The following is a 24,218-nucleotide window of genomic DNA, read 5'->3' as shown; positions in this document are numbered from 1 at the left end:
CAGTTGCAGGTTGTCAGGTATGCTGTTGTAGGTATCACTGAATCATAGCTGAAAAATTATAGCTGGGAGCTTAACGTCCAAGGCTTAGATTCGAAAGGACAGGCAGGAAGGCAGAGAGGGCGGCGTTGCTCTAACATAAGAAATAGGAGCGGGAGTAGCCTATCCAGCCTGCTCCATCATTCAATAAGATCCTGGATTCATCTCCTCCTACCTGCCATTTTCCCCATAATTCCCCTACTATGCAGAAATCTATCCAACCTCGTCTTAAGTATATTTACTGAGCTAGTCACTGCTTCATTGGGCAGAGAATTCCACAGATTCACCACTCTCTGGGAAAAGCAGTTCCTCTTCATCTCCGTCTTAAATCTACTCCCTCGAATCATGAGGCTATGTCACCTAGTTCTAGTCTCGCCTACCAGTGGAAACAATTTTCCTGCCTCTATCTTATCTATCCCTTTCATAATTTTATATGTTTCTACAAGATCTCCTCTCATTCTTCTGAATTCCAGTGAGTACAGTCCCAGGTGACTCAATCTCTCCTCATAGTCTGGAATCAACCTGGTGAACCTCCTCTGCACCACTTCCAAAGCCTTACTTAATGAAGGAGACCAGAACTGCACGCAGTGCTCCAGGTGTGGCCTCACCAGTACCCTGCACAGTGACAGCATAACTTCCCTGATCTTGAATTCAATCCCTCTAGCAATGAAGGCCGACATTCCATTTCCCTTCCTGACGGCCTGCTGCACCTGCAAACCAACCTTTTGTGATTCATGCACAAACACTCCCAAGTCCCTCTGCACAACAGCATGCTGCAATTTTTTACCATTTAAATAATAATCTGATCTTCCATTTTTCTTTCTAAAGTGGATGACTTAGTGGTTCTTGTTTTAAAGTTCTCCCAATCTTTCAGCTTCCCACTAGTCTTGATGACTTTGTACGCACGAGCTTCTAGTTTGCTGCCTTCCTTTATTTCCTTAATTATCTACGGCTGGCTCTCCCCACCCTAACTGACCGTGCTTTTAACTGGAATATACTTTTGTTGAGCACCATGAAAAGCCTCTTTGAAAGTCTTCCACAGTTCCTCAACTGTTCCACCATATAGCCTGTGTTCCCAATCTACACTAACCAAATCCTCCCTCATCCCATTGTAGTCTCCATTGTTTAGGCATAATATACTGGTTTTAGATCGAACGACTGCACCCTCCACTTAAAATTACCTCTGTTGGTAAAAAATTAAATCAAATCATTAGAAAGAGGTGACATAGGGTCGGAAGGTGTTGAATCATTGTAGGTAGTGCTAAGGAACTGCAAGGGTAAAAAGACCCTGATGGGAGTTGTATACAATACCCCAAACTGTAGTAAGGATATGGCCTACAAATTACAACGAGAGATAGAAAGGCAATGTTACAATGGTCATGGGGGGCTTTAATATGCGGGCAGGTTGGGAAAATCAGATTGGTGCTGGATTACGGGGGGTGGGGGGTGGATTTCGAGAGTGCCTCTGATATGGCTTTTAGAGGAGGTTGTGGTTGAGCCCAGAGGAGATTCCGCTATTCTGGATTTGGTGTTGTGCAATAAACCAGAATTAATTATAGAGCTTAAGGTAAAAAAGAATCCCTAGGGGAAAGTGATCTTAAATTCAAGACATTTATAGGAATTAGTCATTTATCGGAACCTGATAAAAGGTGCGAGAGCAGTAACTGTCCACTGGATGGAGCGGAGGTACAACGGCTCCAAGCGACGCTGCAGCGCTGCAGCGCTGCAATGACCATGGGAGCCGCCGGGCGGGTGGCGCTGCTGAGAACAACTGAGCGAGGTAGCTGTGGTAATCACTGAAAGCGGGGAGGCGCTACTGCGCTGAGAGGAGTGGCTGCAGTGTCTTTAGGCACCGCAGGCCGGGGCGGCGCTGCTGAGAGCCGAGAGCGCGGGTTGGCTGCAGTTTCCCTGGGAGCCGTCGGGTGGGGCGGCGTTGCTAAACCCGAGGAATTATGTGCAGTATTCCTGGGAGACGTCGCCTGGGGTGGCGCTGCCGCAATTCCCGTCCGAGCCCACGGGGAGGCTGGTTCCGGAAGTGGGGGTTGGTAGGGCTGGGCTGGACTGGACTTCCGGTTAGGGAGCGAGGCTGCGGTGAAGAGGGACGCGGAACGTTGGACTGATGCAGGCCATCAAGTGTGTGGTGGTGGGCGATGGGTGAGTGTCGCCGCCGTCGCTCCTCAGCTCCAGGACCTTTCCTCTCACCCAGTCCGACCCGGAGCCGCTCTCTTCTCTCCCCCCCTACCCCTGCCGTCCCACCTCAGCCCCCGCCCTCCCGGCCTGGGCCCCGGTTTCGGTTGGAAAATCTCCGGGCGGCAGCCCCGCCCTTCTCCACCGCCCCCCAGACTCCCCCCCCCCCCCCAACTTGCCCGTCACCACTCCGGCCCTTAATGTCTCTCTCCCCCCCCCCCCCCATTTGCACCCCTTCCCCTCCTCGCTCCCATTCCCGACCCATTCCTCTCCCCTCACTCCCTATACCCGAATGGGTGCCTTTCCCCAACCCCATTCCCGGACGTCTTCTCACCCCACCGGACTCTTCTCACCCAACCCCACTGGCTGTCTTTTCATTTTTCCCTCCAACTCTCTAGTCATAGACCCGTTGTCACAGTGGAGAACAAACAGTCTCTGATGTTTGCGGCTTAGTTGATCATTCGTACATTTTCTTGAGGAATTGGTAGTTTTTACAAAATTCCAGGCAATTATCTTGAGTAGTTTTCTGGATGATTCTGATAATTCCTCCGTCACCCGAGTTTCAGGCAGACTGGAGATCTGTACAGTTTGTAAATAGCCTGTACTGTTTGTTTTCGTACATAATTTTGGATTTTTTATGTACTCATCTAAAAGATCGATAAAGTGTTCTTTAACTTTCTCTCAACGTGCTCCGAGACCCATTCCTTCTAACTTGCATTGCCGCCTGGTTAAAAACACCCTGATTATGTTCTCTTAACTCTTCCAATCCATGCATGGCATTGCTCTTCTCCCTCTCACTGTCCTCCTGCCATCTGATCCCCAATTCTAATCTCTTGTCCGTCCTGTATTACTAGTGGCTTTGCTGTCAGATGTCAGTGTTTATAGGTATGTACTCCCCTGCCTATAAAACTCTACTCCCATGAACAATAACACAAGAGATTCTGCAAATGCTGGAAATTCAGACCAACGCAAACAGAATCCTGGAGGAACTCAGCAGGTTGGGCAGACCTGATGAAGGGTCTCAGCCCGAAACGTTGACTGTTTATTCCCTTCCGTAGATGCTGCCTGACCTGCTGAGTTCCTGCAGCATTGTGTGCGTATTGCCCTCATAAGCAACACTTTACACTGCAGCTAAGTTAAAGGTTTGCCACTCCTGTGATATTTTGTAGAGTTTGTCGTTCTGCATTCTATAACAATAAAGATAGAAGCTAAATTACATCTTGGGGTGATGGGTGTGTGTATCTGTAAAGTCATAATCTCACATCGGGTTAGTCTCTCTGATCTGAACCCTATTCCCATAAATATTTATTTAGCGATACAGCACGGAGTAAACCCTTCTAGCCTTTCAAGCAACCCCACTCCTCATTTTACATGAAACCTATTCATGGAGCAATTTGCAATGACCAGTTATTGTACCACAGCTGTCCATCCACTTTGCACAGTGATTTGGAGATAATAACACGAGACATCAAAGAGGGGCTCTTGTGTTATTGTTTATGGAGGTAGAGTTTTATAGGCAGGGGAGCACATACCTGTAAACACTTGACATCAGACGGCAAAGCCACTGTGACTTCTTATCTATTCAGGAGTGTTGAGTCTCTGCCCTGATGTTTTGCTACCCTTGCTATTTATATTCTTGCCTACAGCTCCCTCCTCTAGTCCTGAGAGCTGTGCCTTCGGCTGCTCAGATCCTCTGGAATTCTGTCCCTTCCAGCCAGCCAGCTCCAGCACTAACCTCCCCTTCATTGAGGATACCTTCAAAAGGCCATGCCTGAAGAAGGTGATGTCCATCATTAAGGACCCCCATCACCCAGGACATGCCCTGTTCTCATTGCTACCATCAGGGAGGGGCTGCAGAAGCCTGAAGGGACACACTCAATGTTTTATAAGCAGCTTCTACTCCATCAGATTTCTGAATGGACGATGTGCATTATATTTTGCTCTCTTCTTGTACTACTTACTGAATTTAATTTTGTAGATATTGATTGTTATTTTAAAGTTTGTAATTATTATGTATTGCTCTGTACTGCTGCCACAAAACAAATTTCATAACTTGTGCCAGTGATATTAAACCTGATCCTCATTCCTTTGTGCTGTTATTCTGCACCTGGACCATAACGCTCCAGACCACTCCCATCCAGGTACCTATCCAAATTTCTCTGAAATGTTGAAATCAAACCCACATCCACCCACCACTTCCACTGGCAGCTCATTCCACTCTCGTGCCCCCCCTCTGAGTGAAGAATTTTCCCTTAAACATCTCACCTTTCACCCTTAACCCATGACCTCTACTTCTAGTCTCACCCAACCTCAGTGGAAAAAGCCTGCTTGCAGTTACCCTATCAATACCCCTCATAATTGTGTACACCTCTTATCAAATCTCCCCTCATTCTCTACACTACAGAGAAAAATAATTTCTAACCTATTGAATCTTTCTCAGTGACTCAACCCCTGACGTCCCAGCAACATCCTTGAAATTTTTTCTCTGCACTTTTTCAGTCTTGTATCTTCCCTGCAGGTAGCTAACCAGAACTGCTGATAATTCTCTAAATGACTTGTACAATTTCAATATAACATTCCAACTCCTGTATTCAGTATCCTGACTTCTGAAGGCCAACGTGTGGAAAAGAACTCTCCAGAAGTTAGTGGTCCCTCAGTGACAGGACTGTTAGTGGGTGACCCCTCGGTCTGGCTCACTGCTTGCAGTGCATCTATTTTTAAAGTTCCTTCAGCTGGATTTCTTGGAACTAGTGCATTCTCTGTTAAATTGGCTGGTCGATGGTGTGGAACCAGTGAAGTCACCACCAGATGTATCTCTTTTAAAGCGACGCGTGTCAGTAAAAAGTCTCTTTCCCCGTGGGAGCTGGTGGTCCCGTCTAACTTCTCTCTGCTCTCTTTTGCAGCGCGGTGGGTAAGACCTGCCTGCTCATCAGCTACACGACCAATGCCTTCCCTGGCGAATACATCCCCACTGTGTGAGTCTACGTCTCGCTCTCTGGGTCTGGGTTCCGGGTGTCGGGAGGCTGGTGGAAGCTGAGTGTGATGGCACGGACATTAGAGAATTTACTGAAAGTTCAGCTTTAAGTGTCATAAATTCTTACAGAATGCAAACAGGACCTTAGGCCCAACATGTTTTTAAGTATTGCTAATGTACCCGCCTTAACCTTGGCCCGAAACATCAGCTGTTTATTCATTTCCGTAGATGCTGCCTGACCTGTTGAGTTCCTCCAGCAGTTTTTGTGTGCTTACACAATTTCTGGCAGTTCATTCCAAACACGCACAGCCCTCTGTGTGTAGAAGCTGTTCCTGATGACCCTTTAATATTCTCCTCCTTGAACTTAAACAGGAGGGCACGTATAGCTGGCAAAAATACTGAATAGAAAGGTTAAGCTGCCATTTATCCACTAAATATGGTGGAGCTGATTTTGTTTGTGTGTGGGGGGGGGGAAGGGTGGTACAGATTATTTGAAGGGTACTTATTGGAGAGTAGTGTAGTTTTGGAGGGTTAAAAAAAGGGTGTTGGTTATTGGGGCAAAGATTGTTGGTGGACTTTCTGTAAGTAACATCCAGGAATCCTGAAAGTCCAGTCTTGCAGTGGGTTGAAGGGAAAGAGGAAATTGGAAGGTAAGAGCAGGCTTGGTAGTGTAGTGGTTAGTGTAATCTTTATACTGCCAGCAAGTGGTCTCCATTTCCCACCGCTCTCTGAAAGGAGTCTGTACATTCTCCCCATGATCGTATGGGTTTCCTCCGGGTGCCCCAGTTTTTCCCCACGTTCCATAGACATACAGGTTAGGGTTAGCGAGTTGTTGGCACTGGAAGCATGGTGCCACTTGTGGGTAGCCCCCAAACATCCTCAGACTATGATTGTTGACGTAAAGCAACATTCCACTGAATGTTTTGATAAATAAAGCTCATCGTTTTTAATCTTTGCAATGTGGAAGGGGGTGGTGCAGGAGCAGGGGCAAGAAGTCGGTTGGGGTGATAACTGCCAGGTGGCTGGTCTGAATCTGGGTTGACTTCAAGTTGGGATGGAGCCTTGGTGAACTCATGGCTGTGTGGTGGTGAGAGGGGTTTAGCTGCTCCTTTGGGACGCTCTCTCCCCACCCAATACTCCTGCGTGCTTCTGAATCTCTGCTCTTCCTGCAGTTTTGACAACTACTCCGCCAACGTTATGGTGGATGGGAAGCCGGTGAACCTGGGCTTGTGGGACACAGCGGGACAGGAGGATTACGACCGACTGCGCCCACTTTCCTACCCGCAAACTGTGAGTGTATGACTCTCGCCAGAGGTCAGGTTGTTCTGGGATGGTGGTGGTGCGGAGTTCGCGTACATGGGAGGGGAACTTCCAGAGTTTGCAGTAGAGGATGGCTGGTCGTGTAGCAGCTAGAGTAATGCTTTACTGTGCCATCGATCGGGGTTCGATTTCTGCCACTGTCCGTAGAGAATTTGTACGTGCTCCCTATTTTCCATGTAGGTTTCCTCCCGCATTCCCAAAGACATACAGCTTAGGGTTTGTAAGTTGTGTTGGTGCCAGAAGCATTTTTACACCTGTAGGCTGCCCCCTGCAGAATCCTCAGACTGTGCTGGTAATTGACGCAAGTAACGCATTTCACTGTATGTTTCATGTGACAGATAAAACTAATCTTTAAAATTAGGCATAGGACGGTTTGTGGGGGTACTCAGCAGAGACTGGTACATGCTGTCTGAGGTAGCAGGACTTAACAGCGCTATTACACATCGGGGTGTTGGGGTTTGATGTTTAATTCTGGCGTCCTCTGTAAAAAGTTTGTACTTTCTTCCCGTGAGCACGTGGGTTTCCTCCTGGTGTTCCAGTTGCCTCCCACAGTCCAAAAGCATACTGTTTAGTAGGTGAAATGGTCATTGTAAGTTGTTGTGTGATTAGGCTAGTGTTAAATAGGCAGGTCGCTGTGTTGGTGAGCTGGAAGGGTCTGTTCCACATTCTATCTCTAAATAGAAGAATTAAAAATTAATTTATCAACAGGGAGGGGTCTAAGTGAAGGATGAGTAAAGGCCAGGTTTGTTATTTAAAGGTGATGCAAGTCTGTTCTGACTTTGCAGCAGATTGAAGGAGCCAGTGGTTAATTATCCCTTGCATCCTTCTCTCCTTGTTTGTGTTGTCAGCTTGCTGAGCAGATAATGGAGGGACGATAAAGGCTCTATAGACGGGGGAGGAGTTGATTTGGGCCTATTAAAGACTCTGGATTTCCCCAAGAATTTTTGCTTCCTCCTTGCAGTGGAGCAATGATTCTAGTCTGTTTCTCTGACACTTTAACCATATCCTGTTGTTGTCCCAAATTCTCTCTCACTCCCAGGTACGGGCAAGTCTTTTGTCCTTGACACCAAATCATGCCATGGTTGTTCACCCTGACGTTTTTCACCCGCCACCCATCATGTAGCTTAGTGGTGAGAGCAGCTCCTTTACAAGTGCTGGCTTTCAGATCGAGGTTCAATCCCTGCCACTGTCTCAGTAAAGTAGCCAGCATAATCGAAGACCCCACCCACCCTGGGCGTTCTCTCTTCTCCCCTCTCCCATCGGGCAGAAGATACAAAATCCTGAAAGCACGTACCAGCAGTCTCAAGGTCAGCTTCTATCCCCGTTATCAGACTCTTAAATGGACCTTTTGTCTGGTGGAATGGTCTCTTGCCTCACAATCTACCTCATCGTGGCCTTGCACCGTACCGTCTACCTGCACTGCACTTTCTTTGCCACTGTAATGCTATATTCTGTTTTCTGCCCCAATGCACTGTCGAGATGGCAGCTTCTGGCCGTTACACCGCTGGTGTTTAGGGCAACAATGATGGTCTTCCATCTCCAGCGGTGTTCAGGGCTTCCTTCATCACGTCAGTCACTCTTTTTCACTCCTGTCAGCCATGCAAATGCTGGGTGGCTACTCAGGAATACTGTCACACGCATATGTAGAAAGATTCTTTATTGCTATTTTCATAACAATTTTGTTTGACCAGTCAGGGTTGTTAGCCCTGAGCTGAACCCCCGAACCTGGAGGACCAGTGGATCACTCTTAGTCTGGTCTCTACACTTTGATCTGTTTGGCATGGGTGACCTGACCAAGAGCCAAAGCATAAAGCCCTAGCTGCGGCCAGCAGTGAGGCACACAAGCCACCAAACCACAGCAAGGCTGTGACCCTCTTAGAGGGTAGAGATGGCAGGCAAAACAAATATTTTTATAGTAGCTCAGTGAACCAGACATTATTGGAAGACCCCAGTTTGTGTAGAGTACTCATCACTAGACTCAGACTTTCGAAGTCAAGAGAGTGAAGCTCCCCAGCAGGTTGTCTTTTCCACTTTAAAACTATGCCACATAGGTCTCCTGTCATTGTTGGATATGGTGGCCAACCAGCAACTGGAATTGGTTTCTTATTGTCGTATTTATCGAGATACAGTGAAAAGTCTGTCTTGCACTTGGTTTGTACAGATCAGAGTGTTATACAGAGCACTGAGGCAGCACAAGGTAAAACATTAACAATGCAGAATTAAGTGTAAAAGCTACCAAGAAAAGTCATGAAATTTGTTGCTTTGTAGCAGTAAGGCGTAGAAAACCAGTGTGAAAGAGGAACGACGAGGCAGTGTTCCTGGGATCATGGACCAGTCATGATGGAAGGGAAGAAGCTGTGTGTTTTCACCACCTGATGGTAGTAATGTAACGACCTGTCCTGGGTGATGAGAGACATGTGCCAATAATAAAATAATTCACAATAAAAATAGCATTGCTGGAAATACAGCTGAATGCTCGGCAAGGGAAATGGTTGTCTTCGGCACTCAAGGTCAGGTGTAATTGTCATTCAGCCATATACATGTATACAGCTAAATGAAACAAGGTGCAAAATCAGTGCACACAGTCACACAAGCACCTATAGTTATGTTAGCACATACAGTTACAAACTAAACTTCCTGAGTAACATTGCCTGAAGATTGATGGGACATGGGATGTTGTCTTGGAGCCATGTTTCTGTAAGAATAAACACGCAGCAGTTCCTCATCTCTCACTGGGTCAGCCTCAGGTGAAGGCAGTCCAGTTTGTCTTCCAGGGAGTGGACACTGCAGATCAGCACCAACAAGGGAACACTCCTAGGATCCAAGTTTTCTCAAGCTATTGGAAGCTCAGCCTGATCTACAGAGCCCCAATCTCTTGGAATTAATCTCTGAGCTTTGCCCTTTAAAGGAGGAAATGCAGTGATTTTTTTTTAAAACCATAATTGGTTGCATCAGCCTGGCATGGAGGCTTCAATGTCCAGATTCTTAAGGTGCTGCAGAGTTATAGACAGCCAGCTCCATTGTAAGACACGGGAGTGGAATTGGCCGTTTGACCATCGAGTCTGCTCCACCATTCAATTTTTGTGGTTTTATTGCCCCTCCCAACCCTGTTCTTCTGCCTTCTCTCTGTAACCTTTGACACCCTTACTAATTAAGAACCTATCAACTTGCACCTTAAATATACCTAGTGACTTGGCCTCCATTATACTCTGGCTAATTTAAAGGGGCATAATTTTAAGTGGTTAGAGTAAAAGTTTGGGGTGGGGGGAAGTCAGGTAGATTTTTGTTACTCAGAGTGGTGTGCATAGAATGTGCTGCCAGTGGTAGAGGCAGATACTTTAGGGGCATTTAAAACTCTTAAAAGGATCAGCACAATGTCGTGGACCTCAGTCTGTAATGTCTGTGTTCTGTTAACATCAACTGCGTGCAGTGTCGGGCGGGTTCAGTGTGAGTGTGAATTCCTTGCTCTGGTGCTTTTGTGACGCAGGCAGAGTCGATGTGTTGTAACTTGCCGTCCTACCTGCGTCCGTATGACAGGAACGGTCTGAGCCACTGTTGTTTGTTTTCAGGGTGTGTACACTTGGCTGTCTGCTGCAGTCTCTCGGAGAGGTGTTCAATGCTTGGGGGTGGCAGGTTCAATAAGTGGGCAGGCCACTGCAGTGAGGGACTGTGCCTTCAGGTCAGCCCTCCGTGTTCTGACAGAGAGTGGATCTCTGTCACCTCACCCACAACAGGGAGAAAAGTGCATTCAGCCCATCGAGTCTGCACCACCATTCCAACTCGGCAGATTTATTATCCCTCTTAAATCTATTGTCCCGCCTTTTCCCTGGAACCTTGTACACCTTTACTAATCATGAACCTATCAGCTTCTATTTTAATGAGTGGACCCCCACAGCCGTCCGTGGCAATGAATTCCACAGATTCATCACCCTCTGGCTAAAGAAATTTCTCCTCATCTCTGTTCTACAAGGAACTTGCTTGTATTAAGAGAAAGTATTCTCTGGTCATAGACTCTCCCATTATTAGAAACATTCTCTGAATGTCCATTCTATCCTTAGCCTTTCAATATGAGATACCCCCTCATTCTTCTAAACTTAAGTGAGTACAGGCCCAGGGCCATCAGACATTCCATTTATGTTAACCCTGGGATCATTCTTATGAACCCTCTCTGGTGATTATTCTTATGAATCTTCTCTGGACCCTCTTCAATACCAGCATATCCATTCTAAGATAAAGGACCCAAAACTGCTCACAGTTCTCCCAAGTGTGGTCCAACCAGTGCCTTATAAACCCTCAGCATTACATAAGAAATAGGAACAGGAGTAGGCCATTCGGCCCATCGAGCCTGCCTCACTATTCAATAAGATCATGGCTAATTTGTCCGTAAGCTCAGCTCCATTTACCTGCCTTTTCCCTGTAACCCTTAATTCCCTTACTGTGTAAAAACCTATCTAACTGTTTCTTAAGTATATTTAGTGAAGAAGCCTCAACTGCTTCCCTGGGCAGAGAATTCCACAGATTCACCACTCTCTGGGGGAAAAAACAGTTTCTCCTCATCTCCGTTCTAAGTCTTCTTCCTTGAATCTTTAGGCAGTGTCCCTTGCTCTTATATTTTATCTCTTTAGAAATGAATGCTAACATTGTATTTGTCTTCCTTACCACCAACTCAACCTGCAAACTTACATTTAGGGAATCCTTCACTCGGTCTCCCATGTTCTTTTGTATCTCCGATTTCTGAATTAGTTTCCTGTTATAAAAAGTGATTTAAAGTATTAAACTTAACACTTAATACAGTGTTAATTGCAGGATTCTTAGAACGTGGAGGAACAGAAAGATCTTGGAGTCCACGTGCATAGATCCCTTAAGGTTGCTGTGCTAGTTATTAGCGTGATTAAGAAGGTGTACGGTGATTGAGTATGAGAGCTGTGAGGTAATGTTGCAGTTCTATAAAACTGCATAGATCATACAGTACTTGGAATATTGTGTTCAGTTCTGCTCATCTCATTATAGGAAGGATATGCAAGCTTTAGAGGTTACAGAGGAGATTAACCAGGATGCTGCCTGGATGAGACAGCATGTCTTATGAGGATATGTTGAGTGGTCTAGGGCTTTTTTCTTTGGAGAGGAGGATGAGAAGTGACTTCATAGAGGTGAACAAGAGATGTAGATTGAGTGGAGAGCCAGAGACTTTTACCCAGAGTGGAACTGGCTAATATGAGGAAGCATAACTTTAACATCACTGGAGGAAAACATAGGAGAGGGGATGTCAAAGTTAGTTTTCTTATTGAAGACAGTGGTGACTGTGTGGAACACTCTGTCAGGGGAGTTGGTAAAGACAGATATATCAGGGTCTTCAAAGAAACTCTTAGATAGGCACATGGGTGATAGAAACATTGAGGGCTATGTGGTAGGGAACAGTTAGATTGATCTCAGGATACTGTTGTATGTTCCATTGTTTGAGAGGTTGCTTGTGTTTCCTACCTCGCATTTCATGGACTTTTGGTTGTGAAGAGGTTGGGATGGCCCAAGGTGATGGCAGCTAGGGCAATGCAGGTTCGTTCTCGAACAGAGACCTGAGAGACTACAGATGCTGGAATCTGAAGCAGCACAAACTTTCCTGGAAGAACCATAATCCACAACTATAAAACGCAGGAGCAAAATTAGGCCACTTGGCCCATTGAGTCTGCTCTGCCATTCCAGTGACTCTGCCTCCACAGCCGTCCGTGAAAATGGCTGAAGTAATTCCTCCTCATCTCTGCTCTAAATGGACTTCCCTCTGTTCTGAGGCTGTGTCCTGTGGTCGTAAACTCCCCCACCACTGGGAACATCCACTCTAGATCCCCCTACTCTTCTAAACTCCAGTGAGTACAGGCCCAGAGCCATCAAACGTTCCTCATACATTAACCCTTCCATTCTCAAAATCATTCTAATGAACCCCCTCTGGACCCTCTCCAATGCCAGCACATTTCTTAGATAAGGAGCTGAAAGCTGTTCATTATACTCCACAAGTGCGGTCTGACCAATGCCTCATAAAGCCTCAGCATTACATCCGTGCTCTTATATTTTAGTCCTCTTGAAATGAATGCTAACATTGTATTGCCTTCCTCAGCACTAACTTACCCTGCAAGTTAACCTTTAGGGAATCGTGCACAAGGATTTCCAAATCCTTTTGCACCTGATTTTTAAAATTTTCTGCCCTTTTAGAAAGTAGTCTACAGCTGTGAGGGGGGAAAGGAATTGTGAAATGGGGTTTTTAACATCCGTGGTTCATCCCGCTTCCCCCACTGAGTCACTCTAGTGGATTGCTGGAGATGCATTTCTTTGTCAGTTGTAGGAGGTGGTGACTCGTTGGGCCGAGCCAGCTGCTGGTGGATTTAACAGTGTCTCCCTCCCTCGCCATTGAGTGTCTTCTTGAGTCAGACACCCTGAATGGGGAGGGGTAGACACCTGGGGGAGACAGTGAAACAGGCCTTTGTAACCTATATGATTCTGTTTCTTGTTTTTGAACAGGACGTGTTTCTGATCTGCTTCTCCCTGGTGAGCCCAGCCTCCTTTGAAAACGTCCGTGCCAAGGTAAGTGCCGACTGTCACCGCGCGATCTGCTTCTTGTCCCGTGATGGTCTCAGTGACACTGCAGTCAAAATCTGTGGTGTCAAGTTTTGTGGACGTACAGTAGCATAACGCTATTATAGCACCCGTGACCGGGGTTCAATTCTACCAATGATGTTTTGATTACATGACAAATGAAGCTAATATTTATAATCTTCATACAGCACACAACTGGGGCATTCATCCCAATTCATCCATACTGACCATTGCCTGTCTGAGCTTATCCCATATCCCTCGAACTCTTTTCTATCCACGTGCCTGTCCAAGTATCATAATTGTACCCCTGCCACACTCAAGATAGAATGTAGAACGTAGAAACAGTGAAGGACGGGAATAGGCCCTTCCACCTACACAATGTCCATATCCTTCCATTTTCCTCATATTCATGAGCCTATCTAAACATCTCAAAAAACAATGTTTCTGCCTCGACCACCACCCCAGGTAGTGTATTCCAGGCACCCTCCACTCTCTGTAATAAGAAATGTATTTTTTTTGAAAAAAGCAACTTACTCCTCACATCCCCTTTGAAATTAATCTGTCTCACCTTAAACAGTGCCTGTAAAAAGTATTCACCCCCTTGGAAGTTTTCATGTTTTATTTTGCAACATTGAATCACAGTGAGTTTAATTTCATTTTTTGTGACACTGATCAACAAAAAAGACTCTTATGTCAAAGTGAAAACACATTTCTTCAACTAGGTCTAAATTTATTACAATTATTAAACACAAAATAATAGATTGAATAAGTATTCACCCCCCCCCCCCCCAACCCATCAAGTCAGTATTTAGTAGATGCACCTTTAGCAGCAATTACAGCCTTGAGCCTGTGTAGAAAGGTCTCTTTCATCTGTGCTCAGGACACTGCAATTTTCCCCATTCTTCTTTACAAAACTGCTGAGCTCTGTCAGATTGAATGGGAATCATGAATGAACAGCCCTTTTCAAGTCCAGCCGCAAATTTTCAATTGGATTGTGGTCTGGTCTCTGACTTGGCCACTCCCAGGACATTTACTTTGTTGTTTGTAAGCCATTCTTGTGTAGCTTTAGCCTTACTTTTGGGGTCATTGTCTTGCTGAAAAGGAGATCTTCCCCCAAGTCACAGTTCTCTTGCAGACTGCATCAGGTTTTCCTCCAGGATTTCCCTCTATTTTGCTGCATTCATTTTACCTTCTACCTTCACAATCCTTCCAGGGCCTGCTGCAGTGAAGCATCCCCACAGCATGATGTTTCACGGTAGGGATGTTGTGTTTTTGATGATAATGGGCTTAGTCTGATACTCAAAAAGCTCACTTTTGGTTTCATCAGACCATAGAACCTTCCAGATGATTTCTGAGTCTCCCACTTGCCCTTTGGCAAACTCTACCAAGATGTCATGTGTTTTTTTTTTAACAGTGGCTTTCTCTTTGCCACTCTCCCATAAAGCTGTGACTGGTGAAGCACCCGGGCAACAGTTGTTGAATACACAGTCTCTCCCATCTCAGCCACTGAAGCTTGTAATTCCTCCAAAGTTGTCATAGGTCTCTTAGTGGCCTCCCTCACTTGTCCACTTCTTGTACGGTCACTCAGTTTTTGAGGACGGCCTGTTCTAGTCAGATTTACAGCTGTGCCATATTCTTTCCATTTTTTGATGATTGACTGAACTGTACTCCAAGGGATATTCAGTGACCTGGAAATTTTCTTGTTTCCATTTCCTGACGTGCTTTTCAATAACCTTTTTGCAGAGTTGCTTGGAGTGTTCTTTTGTCTTCCTGGTGTAGTTTTTGCCAGGATACTGACTCACCAGCAATTGGACCTTCCAGATACAGGCGTATTTTTACTACAATCAATTGAAACACCTTGACTGCGCACAGGTGATCTCCATTTAACTAATTATGTGACTTCTAAAACCAATTGGCTGCACCAGTGATGATTTGATGTGTCATATTAAAGGGGTGAATACTTTTCTTCTCTCCAAGGAGTGATGTGACCTAAATAGGCACATTAAAGCTCTCAGTATAGACATTCCAATATTCACTGAAATCGTGTGCCATTTCCAGAATCATTGCTCCAGTAGTGTGTTAGCAAATGTTTCTCAAAACCGCTGTAGGTGGGATTGAGGATTACCTGTGACGTTACTGAATGTGGGATAGTTTGAATGGTCTGCTGTGATTTATGTCTCGTCCTTTTCCTTCCCCACTAGTGGTACCCTGAAGTGAGGCATCACTGTCCAAACACGCCCATCATCTTAGTGGGGACCAAGCTTGACCTGCGAGACGACAAGGACACGATTGAGAAGCTGCGGGAGAAGAAGCTGACTCCCATCACCTACCCACAGGGTCTGGCTATGGCCAAGGAGATCGGTAGGCACCTCTTTCCCCTTGTGCAACTTTCATCGTCAGCCCTCTGCGTCCCCGGCCGCTGAAGACCCCTGTCGAGGGTGTCTGTGTGGTGAGAGACCTGCTCTGGTTGGGGACAGAGAGATGTCTCCTTCCTCCTGGATGGATCGCTAACCAGAAAGCTGTTCTGCCCCCCCATCTTGTGGGCGGCACGATAGCATAGTGGTTAGCGTGATGCTATTACACCTTGCGCAGTCTGGGGTTCGGAATTCAATTTCAATATTGTCTGTAAGAAGTTTCTACGTTATTCTCCGGTTTCTCCAGGTGTTCCGGTTTCCTCCCGCAGTCCATAGACTCACTGGTTAGTAGGTTAATTGGTCATTGTAAATTATCCTGTGATCATGCTGGGGTTAAATGGGGGGTTGCTAGCGAGCACTGGAAAGGGCTGTTCTGTGCTCTAGCTCAATAATCAAATACATTTACATAGGGACACGAGACTGGGTGCTGCAATCCCAGCACTAGCGTCACTGGAGGAAGGTGAAAGATTAGCTTTATCTGTCACATATACATTGAAATTTGTCATTTGCATCAACAGCTAACATAGTCTGAGGATGTGCCGGGGGCAGCCAGCAAGTGTTGCCCTTGCATCCGGCACCAACGTATGATTCCCACAACTTACTAACCCTAACCCATACGGCTTTGGAATGTGGGAGGAAACCCCCATGGTCACAGAAAGCGTATAAACTCTGGGTCATTAATGTTAAAAAGCGATGCACTGACTGCTGTGTTACCGTGCCACCCAGTTATTATTACAGGTAATGAGATAAAGTGGAGCTGGATAAATATTTGTAAGTTCAAGGAGTAGTAGTGGGGTTTGAGGCCATCGTGGATCAGCTGTGACCCTGTTGCATAGGAAAGGTTGTAAGGGCTAAGTGGCATTCTTATGTACTTGTGTCCAAATAGGTGAGAGCAGTGGGTGACAGGGAGGGGCAGATTCCAGCGCTTGGGGTCTCGGCAGATGAAGGTCACCAGTGGTTGAGCAGTTAACAGGATAGTGTAGAGTGGGACGATAGCATAGTGTTAGCACAGTTGCTTTCCAGCGCCAGCAAACACCGAGCGGGGTTCAATTGCCACCACTGCCTGTAAGGAGTTTGTACTCCGAATTCACCCCACCCCACCCAACAATCTGATTAGGATTAGGGAGTTGTGAACATCCTTTGTGGAAGCTTGGCAACACTCGCGGGCTGCCCCACACATCCTCAGACAGTGCTGATTGTTGACGCAAACGACACATTTCATTTTGTTTCTATGTTTGATATGCGTGCAACAAATCCAGAAGTAAAGGAACTCCAGCCTGTTTGATTCATTTATTTACCAGTGTAAACCGAAACATCAGTGAAATGCATCATCTGCGTTAACCACGGTTGTGCAGGAGGAAGCCAGCAAGTGTCACCACACACCCGGTGTCAATATAACATGCCCACAATGTTCAACAGAACAGAAGCTCCCTTACCTTCCTCCCACCCAGCCCCTCACACAGACAGGCCACCTCCAGACTTCAGTCCTTGGTCCCAGATTCTCACACTCGCACAGGGACTCACTGACACAGCCTTTACTGGAGGTGATACTCCTTTCATCTTTCAACAAGTTAAAATTATGATTAAACTAAAGCACTTTTGGACCTGCAGTTTAACTCTGCCTCTAAATAAGACCATAAGACATAGGAGCATAATTAGGCTATTCAGCCCATTGAGTCTACTCTGCCATTCCATCATGGCTTGATTTGTTATCCCTCTTAATCTGTGGCAATGAATTCCACAGATTCACCAGCCTCTCACTAAAGAAATTTCTCCTCATCTCCATTCTAAATGGACGACTCTTCTGAGGTTGTGCCCACTATTAGAAAGATCCACTCTATCTCGGCCTTTCAATATTTGATAGGTTTCAAAGAGATCCCCCCCCCCCCATTCTTCTGAACTCCGGTGAGTACGGTCCCAGAGCCTTCAAACACTCCTCATACATTAACCCTTTCATTCCCAGTCTTGCCTTTGGGTAAATTACCTGAGTTGTAGAGGATGAGCTTTATGACAGAAACCTTTGGGCTTTCCTTTCACAATGTACATTATTTTTAGATCACTTTCCCTCTGTTGAATCTGTGCTGGGATATATCAGTGATCTCAATTTCAGCAGTAGCTTCAGGGCTTGTTTGTTACACAACTTGTTTCACGGCAGGAAAGGTGAGCAACCCCCTCAGCGTGTTTTCAAAAAAATCTCACCTCACTCTTTGGAATGTGAACTATTTGTTGTTTTTCAACTTTGTTAAAGCTCCTTCAATGAACAGACTACTGCACAAACTTTTGGCCAGCTGTAAACGGAAACAGAACTCTACAGACACTTTTACACGCAATATTGTACTGACCTTTTAATCTTCTCTAAGACCAGTCTAACCCTTCCTTCTTACATAACCCTCCATCTTTCTATCATCCATGTGCCTATCTAAGATCTCTTAAATGACCCCAGTGTATCTACCTTTGCCCCCACCCCCCACCAGCCTGGCAGTTTGTTCCATGTGGTAGAGCAGAATTGGACCATCTCTGAAATTCAGTCATGGCTGATTATTTACCCCCAACCCCACTTTATGTCAAAAAGAAAATCTATCTTTGACATTACCCCTTCCAATCACCTTAAAATTATGACCTCTTGTACTGGGTGTCCAACTTTGTGTCTTTTATCTTGTTACCCCTCTATCAAATCACCTTTCATCCTCCTTCACTCTAAAGAGAGGAGCCCTAGCACTCCCAACCTACCCTCATAAGATAGGCTCTCCAATCCAGGCAGCATCCTGGTAAACCTCCTTCTAAAGCTTCTTTATTGTTCTTAAGAAGAGGTGACCAGATCAGAACAGAGTATGGGCGTGATTTTTCAGTGTGTGCGTCTGGCACTGATGCGTAGTGCAAGGAGGTCTTTAATCAGCTAGAGGAGATAGAAATGATGGGGTGGCATGGTCTTTAAACACTATCTGCTCTGTGACAGCCACCTGTAGTCAAGGTGGTGGGGCCTCAACTGGAGAATGTAAAGATTCACTCACTTTCCGTGATTCCATCTATTTATTTAGAGATATGGCAGGGTAACAGGCCGTTCCAACCCGATGAGCCCCTGCCACCCTGTTGACCCTTACTACTTTGGAATGTGGGAGAAATCCGGAACACAAACATGGTCACAGAGAGACTCCTTAGAGACAACGGCGGGCACTGAACTGGGGTTGCTGGCACTTTAATAGTGTTACGCTAACCACTATGCAATGGTGCTGTACTACTTGTGGGAAAGAATTCTATAAATATTGTGTTCTGTGCTTCGAGTCTGTTATACCTGATCTGATACACCAAGCACTCTATGGTTATTCAATCAGGCTTCTCTGTCAGAACTTGCCATTTGGCCCATTACTCTCAATACTAGCTGTTGAGAAAAGCTCTCTGATTAGATCCAGTTTCCTTTTTCTTTTCCCTTCTCATTCTAGACTTGACTTCTAGTTTATTTGTTTACGAAGAATCAATCAGGTTTATTATCACTGAGATGTTGTGAAATTTGTTGTTTTGTGGCAGCAGTACAGGCCAATATATAAAATACCACTATAACTTACAATAAGAAATACATAAGGACGTGCCCATTTCTCAATGCTACCATCAGGAAGATGGTACAGGAGCTTGAAGGCACACACTCAATGTTTCAGAATTAGCTTCCCCTCTGCCATCTAATTTTCTGAATAACCTTTTCTTTCACTTTTTGCGCTATTTATTTTAACATTTCAAACTATATATATTTACTGTAATTTAGTTTTTTATTATTATGGATTGCCCTGTACCATTCCACAAAACAAATTTCACAATATATGCTGGTGATATGAAACTTGATTCTGATATTTATTAAAAAACCAGGTAGTGCAAAAAGAGAGCAAAATAGTGAGCTAGTTTATTTAGAGATTCAACATGGTAACGGGCCCATCCGGTCCGATGGGTCTGCGCCACCCATGTGACTAGTTAACCTACTAACCGGTACGTCTTAGGGATGTGGGAGGAAACCCAGAACATTCGACAGCACTGGGAATTGAACCCAGATTACTGATGCTGTAATGGTGTCCTGCTAACTCTAGGCTGGCATAGTTGTAGGATCTTTCTCCGCAGTCTCTCTAGGGGGTGGGGGGGGGGGGGGAGGGGGGAAGAGGCTTGTATAAATGCTGTTGTCATAACCTGCTTATTCCCCCAGGTTCGGTGAAGTATCTGGAATGCTCAGCACTAACCCAGCGAGGCCTTAAGACCGTGTTCGACGAAGCCATCCGTGCAGTGCTCTGTCCTATTCCTGTCAAGAAGAAGAAGAGAAAATGCTTCATTCTGTAACTCTTCTTTGTACCAGTTTACCAGGCCTACAGCATTGATTCAAAAATGCCAATATTCTCCCTTTCATTGTGATCACTTGCCCTTTTAGAATTGCTATCGAACACACCCACGTACTTTTTCCAATATTTAATGAGGATTGGTTACTACTTGCTCCATCCATCCGCCTTCCCTCCCCCATTTCCCCTCCTTACACTCATTTGTATTTAAATTGCCAAATTATCCACTATAAACTAGCAAAACACTTCATTTGCACTGCGAACACTAAGTCATAGAAGGAATTGCACCTTTCTGTCATCTGGTACTGTTTACAGCCTTTCCAGAACTCTAACCATACCAGTGTAGAACCTACTCCCTAACCATCTCAGGATCACTCCAAGTTAACGGTCAGCACACTCTGGAGGTGACGGTGTTGATGTAGACTGACTCAGTACAGCTCTGAAGGTGTGACTGGATTTAGAAAACTTCAGAGGCTGTAGATGACTTTTGTTGGCCCTGGTTTTTTCTATATAACATTTCGTGCTAACACATTACCTTGCTAGCTCCAAGTTGGCACAGATGCTTTAGCGTTAAGTACGAGTTAATCATGTCTGCTGCTGTGTTATCCGAACTTTAAAAAAAAACTAACACTTAACACATTGGAAAGTCTACGCAAATAACTAATAAGGCTAGGATGTGCTCCAGTTTGGAGGTGCAATTAACAATAAGGCATTGGACTGAGAATTTTCAGTATTCTTGGATAGAAGCAAAGCAGACGCTAGATTATGGAAGGACCCCCGAATGTGTTCTTGTTGAATTGTATATTTTTGAGTAATGATGCTAGAGGAATGAATAATCTCAGGAACAGATGTAAAACTTGGGGGTTTAAAAAGAACAATTGAAAGCATTGACTGGGTCCTAACAAGCTCTGATTTGTATTTTGTAAGGGATTTTTCTGTAACATAACCTCTCGTGTTTCTGAAATGGTTAACTTCTCAGCTGTATGTGGCTAACAAAATCTTTAAAGAAAAAAAGTAAATTTTAACAGTAAGTTGTACGAAAGTGTCATTTTTCATGTTGCATAAACTGGAAATTAGAACAAAGTTGCAAATTTTAGTTAACACCTTTCTGTGTCATTGCTTCAAGTAACAATCCTGTCAGTAAAAGAGCATTTTTAGTACCTTGGTTGTAATCCTCCATGACTGCAGATCTTAAAATACTTCCCTGCTTCAACATCGAGAAGCCTTAAAGACCAAATCCTGCGCCGAGCCACTAACACCTGCTTGTCCTCGTGCTTGGTTTAACTCTACCATAGACGCCTTATCTAAAATGTACATAATCCCAATGTATTTTCTACCTAATTTTTTCTAATGGTTATGTTCTGTGCATGTTGCTAATCTGTTTTTGGAACAGTGAGTTCCATGGGTGGGAGGGGACAGCTGTTAACAAAAATTAATCTGCTTTTTATATAAACGTGTTAAAATGTTGGAAAAAAAAGGAACAGCTTGCTTGCATTCTAAATACTGTCTTATGTTTACTGTGTGATTTAAATAAATGGTTAATAATCTGATTGTTTAGAGATTTGCATGTGACTATCTTGTCAGAAATGCTTGTGTTCAGTGATACAGCCAGAAAAGAATTGCATTAAAATTTTCCCGTTCATATAACGCAAAAGATTCTGCAGATGCTGGAAATCCAGAGGAGAACACAGAAAATGCTGGAGGAACTCAGCAGGTCAGGCACCGTCTGAAAATGAAATAAATGATGTTTCGAACCAAGACCTTCATCGGGTATATAATATGAAGCATTGCTCAGGTTAAATGCAATGCTGTTAGCAGGAGTTTGTAATGAATGAGAGGGGGGTGACTAAGCTGAAGGTTTGTCGAGGTGTGGGAGGGATATGTGAGGCTTGTTGAATTGCAGATGCTAAGTGAGAATGTGTCAGGCTGTAAATGAGGCTTTATTATCGTCACGTACTGGGGTACAGTGAGAAACTTTGTTTTGCAAGCTGTCCATGTACGTTGAGGGAAACAGATTAATATTACAGAGTGTGAGATGAGTCCATCTTGTACTAGGGAACATTCAAATCTTTGCGGTTGGTGGTACGTGCTTGAAGGCTTTGTATCTTCTGCCCCATTTGGGGGGGGGGGGGGGTGAGAGTCGGAGTGGATCCTTGATTATTTTGGTTACTTTACTGAGGCAGTGAGAAGTATAGACAGTCTGTGGAGGGGAGGCTGCTGTCTCTGATGTGGGTTCAGCTTAGCTCAGTTTCTTGCGGTCTTGGGCCGAGCAGCTGCCGTACCAAACCGTGGTGCATCAGTAAAAATCGGTGAGGGTCAACAGGGACGTGCTAAATTTCTTTAGCCTCTTGAGGAAATAGAGACGCTGGTGTTGAGGTGGTTGATCTAAAACGGTATTGGCAATGTTGTGGACAGGGTAGAAACTCTGGATGTGACTTAGAGTTGAATATGTTGTCACTGAACTACTGTGCATTATCTATTCCTTTGTTGTCTGGGAGAATGGGGTTGAGAGGGACAATAAATCAGCTATGGTGGAATGGCAGTGCATCCCGATGGGCTGAATGGCCTTATTCTGCTACTATGTCTTAGTAGTCTAACGAGCTTTAAGACAGCAGGTTTATAATAATAACTTATAGAGCAGTTTTCATACAACGATGTAGTTCAAAGGCAAACATGAAAATAAAAGATGGTAGTTAAAAGCAAGGTTAAATAAACAGGTTTTGAACTGGTGTTTTCAAAAGTGTCAACTGAGTCTGCATCCCTTATAGTTTTAGGTATTGAATTCCAGTTTAAGAACGTAGTTCAAAAAAGCTGATTTGCCAGTTATTTTTTGAGCAAGATTGTTTAAATACGAGAGACCGGCAGAAGAAGACCTGAGAGCTCGAGCGGGATTATAAAACAAACGCTTCTGTGATGAACTCTGATCCCAGAACACCAAGAGCTTTAAAAACAAGAGAACAAGGAACTTGGCTGGAACACCTCAGATGAGTTAAAACGCTTGATTTCTCTTGTTCCATGTGCATGTGATACGCAGGTAAGTTAGCGCTTGTTGCCATGAGATTTTTCATGAGCTTACTCCTGTCCTTTGAAGAGCTAATTAGCAGGTTAAATGGTCTCGGGTCTGTCATTACACTCCAAACTCATAGTTACAGAGGCAGCTGTTCACTGGGTGTGCTGAAATAGAATGGCTTGCGTGTTTCTATAGATTTGATCGGTACAGTAGTTTCAAATTCCAGCTGGAGCGGGTCCATTAGAGGAAGTGGTTGTTTAATTTCTGGTTCTGAATTACTTCTCGATTTTGCAAGTAATCCAGAGAAAAGCTAGCTTGTGCAGATAACACACACAAGATGCTGGTGGAACGCAGCAGGCCAGGCAGCATCTATAGGAAGAAGTACTTTTCCCTATAGATGCTGCCTGGCCTGCTGTGTTCCACCAGCATTTTGTGTGTGTTGCTTGAATTTCCAGCATCTGCAGATTTCCTCGTGTTTGAGCTTGTACAGATGTCTGTGAAGGTTCTCGGTCATCTAGCTCATTGTATATCGAGCTGTAGTAAATCAAGGCAAACTGGACTTGCTGTGTTGTCTAGATGATGTTCCGGATGACTATTCATCCGGGATGTTACTTCAGTTATGATCCATGGTAGGTAGTTTTCCAGCTTATAAACATGCCTGAACAGAGTACGACTCACCTATCAGCTACTTGCAATGCAGTCCTAATATCTCCACAATAATTCACACCTCCATTCATGCAGAGATAAGACACCTTATTATCTCTGTGACCCTTAACGACCCTCGTGTGATTGCGATACATTTAAACAACTGAGTTTATAAACCAGAAAACTACCCACCATGGATCAGAACTAAAGAAGCCTCTCGCAGAAGTGGTGAACCTTTATTCTAGACAACACAGCAAGTCCAGTTGCCTGATTTACTACTGCTTGCTATCTTGTAAATTAACCACCGTCTATTAAAGTTTCGACAAGCTGTGAGCTAGAGGGGGAAAAGAAATCCCAAACATCCGATCAGATTTATTATCAACGACATAAACCGATTCTGCAGATGCTGGAAATCCACAGCAGCACACACAACATGTAGTAGGAATGCAGCATGTCTATGGAGGTGAATAAAGAGTTAACATTTCAGATGGTGACCCTTCATCAGGACAGAGTTCCTCCAGCACTTTGTGTGTTACTCAGATCTATTATCACTGACTTACGATGTGAAATGTTTCCTTACAAAGATACTGTAAACTTCAGAATAAATGGTGCAAAAAATAGTTGTTTTTGTGGACTGTTCAGAAATCTAATGGTGGAGGGGAAGGAGCGGTTCCTAAAGTCCTCAGGCTCCTGTACCTCCTTCCCCCTGATGGCAGCAACAAGAGGGCATGTCC

General features: G+C 44.8%; 1 protein-coding gene across 1 annotated transcript; it reads left to right on the top strand.

Annotated features, from left to right (window-relative positions):
- Positions 1 to 2,033: 2,033 nt before the first annotated feature.
- On the top strand, positions 2,034 to 24,104 carry LOC140735279 (ras-related C3 botulinum toxin substrate 1). The gene is made up of 6 exons (XM_073060148.1): positions 2,034 to 2,190; positions 5,127 to 5,198; positions 6,370 to 6,487; positions 13,028 to 13,090; positions 15,304 to 15,463; positions 19,703 to 24,104. Exons 1-6 carry the CDS (start codon positions 2,156 to 2,158, stop codon positions 19,831 to 19,833), a joined length of 579 nt encoding a protein of 192 aa, XP_072916249.1. The 5' UTR covers positions 2,034 to 2,155; the 3' UTR covers positions 19,834 to 24,104.
- The last annotated feature ends 114 nt before the right edge of the window (positions 24,105 to 24,218 follow it).

Source organism: Hemitrygon akajei, chromosome 11 (assembly GCF_048418815.1).
Source record: "Hemitrygon akajei chromosome 11, sHemAka1.3, whole genome shotgun sequence".
In the NCBI taxonomy this organism is placed as follows: Eukaryota; Metazoa; Chordata; class Chondrichthyes; order Myliobatiformes; family Dasyatidae; genus Hemitrygon; species Hemitrygon akajei.
The sequence above is the reverse complement of the archived record's forward strand: the minus strand, read 5'-3'. Positions and strand labels throughout refer to the sequence as shown.